Source organism: Anarrhichthys ocellatus, unplaced genomic scaffold (assembly GCF_004355925.1).
Source record: "Anarrhichthys ocellatus isolate YVR2014 unplaced genomic scaffold, GSC_Weel_1.0 scaffold18, whole genome shotgun sequence".
Lineage (NCBI taxonomy): Eukaryota > Metazoa > Chordata > Actinopteri > Perciformes > Anarhichadidae > Anarrhichthys > Anarrhichthys ocellatus.
This window is the reverse complement of record NW_022280048.1, coordinates 7,499,969-7,501,852: the sequence shown is the minus strand read 5'-3', so window position 1 is coordinate 7,501,852 and position 1,884 is coordinate 7,499,969. Positions and strand designations below refer to the sequence as shown.

The window sequence follows — 1,884 nt, the reverse complement described above, 5'->3', positions numbered from 1 at the left end:
AGACGGTACAAACCGAGCTGTTGGACTGCATGCTGTCGGTTATGAAGGAGTACATTCTGGAGGAAGTAAAGAGGGCTGATTTTATCGCCATTCAAGCAGACGAGACGACTGATATTTCCACCCACTGCCAGCTGGTGCTTGTGCTACGCTACATCGACGCCAACAGTAACGTCCAAGAGCGGTTTTTCGAGCACATTACCATCCAGAACGCAACCGCTGACACCATCGCTTCAGCGCTGATGGAGAGGCTGAGGAACATACTCCCAAACGGACAAAAGGCCAAACTTATCGCCCAAGCTGTAACGAGGGGAGCCACCGGCGGAGTGCAGCGTAAGATATTGGATGTCTACGAAAATGCTCACTACGCCCACTGCTACGCGCATCAGCTGAACCTCATCATGCAGCAGGCAGCATCACACATCCCCACGATCCGCACCTTCTTTTCTGACCTTGGTGGGTTTTCTGCCTTCTTCTCCAGGTCACCCCAGCGAACCACCGTGCTCGACCAAGTGGTCGCGCGTAGACTTCCCAGAGCCTCTACAACACGGTGGAACTTCCACAGTGTAAATACTGTGCACGAGCACAAGGATGACCTCCTGAAGTGTTTCCAGACCATCAGGGACTCTGGGAACTTTGATCCCCTAACTGTCCGAGAGGCAGGGGGCTTTGTGAGGATGCTCGAAGACGAGACTTTCTGTTTTTTCCTGGCATTGTTCCACAAGATCATGCCTAATGTGGACATGCTATCCAACCAGCTGCAGAAGAGGGACATCGACCGCCTCTTCATTGAAGCAGTTGTCCAAAGGTTCACAGACGGCATTCTAACGATCAGGTAAATAACTATATCTACTACTGGCTGATGAAGCTTTTGTTGTTAGAAAAATGAGTCGCTCACTTCCAAGCCTAAATGTGCCTAGTCATCAAAGTGAATGATTATCATAGAGAACATGACAATGATATTGTTTAAATATTTTAAAAGGAAAAAGAAGACTATCAGATTTGTATAATAATGCAGGTAGTTATTAAACAGGCTTATTCAGGTGTCCACCAGGTCGAGTTGTAGAAGAGGCCTAGTTGTTATTGAAGATGGCAAGTTAGCAACTTAACCTTTATTTTTTGGGACAGAGCCTCCATTTCCTCTCCGTGTGGGGACGGTGCATCTGACCAGCAGCACCAGCCCAAAAAGCAACGCAGGATGCTGGGACCAGGAGAACAACAGAGGCTGGCTACAGAGGTACGTTGTGATGTAGTTGTATACGTTATACACTCGCACAGACATGTACCATATGTGTGTATACACAGCCCGAGCGTACGTGGTAATTACAGGAAGTAGTCAAATATTCAGTAACATGGTCGTCTGTCTCCTTGAAGAAGGGAGGACAAGCTGGTAACTGACCGTCTGATACATTTTGATGTTATAATTTCCCATCATCTAAAGTTCTTTGTAAGATTTTACACGCATTGTATTTTTGAATTTTCCATTGTAATTGTTCATGACATATTTCAAAAGAGGATGAATATTCTGTATGTCTTTTATCTGTTTACTTTTTAAACGTATTATTTGCGAGTATCTATAAAACTGATTATGTGGTATGTTATAATATTTAGAAATATTTTCATAAGAATCTCTCGTATTCAGTGAACATTTGCCAGAATCTAACCAATCCCCCGTAGACCTTGTTTTGTTGGGGAAACCAATAAGGAGTTCCAGATCAGGAGAAGTAAACATACCGTAATGTGCAATTAGGAATAATGGTGTTAAAACCTTAGTGGTCATATACTTGACTTGGAAAGTGTTCAATCAGAATCACTTTCATCAAAATAGCCTTATTGCAAATGTAAGCTGATGTGTCTTTTACAGGTATGCGATACCATCCTGATGCA

General features: G+C 43.9%; 1 protein-coding gene across 1 annotated transcript; it reads left to right on the top strand.

The window, feature by feature from the left end:
• On the top strand, positions 1-1,429 carry LOC116388755 (uncharacterized). The gene is made up of 2 exons (XM_031856908.1): positions 1-832; positions 1,126-1,429. The coding sequence occupies exons 1-2, from the start codon at positions 30-32 to the stop codon at positions 1,331-1,333; spliced, it is 1,011 nt and encodes a 336-aa protein (XP_031712768.1). The 5' UTR covers positions 1-29; the 3' UTR covers positions 1,334-1,429.
• Positions 1,430-1,884: the final 455 nt, after the last annotated feature.

Excerpts from the sequence above, each read along its gene's own strand:
- LOC116388755 (XM_031856908.1), top strand. The coding sequence starts at position 30 with ATGCTGTCGGTTATGAAGGAGTACATTCTGGAGGAAGTAAAGAGGGCT. Across the intron at positions 833-1,125 it reads GACGGCATTCTAACGATCAG|AGCCTCCATTTCCTCTCCGT; the intron begins GTAAATAACTAT and ends TTTTTGGGACAG.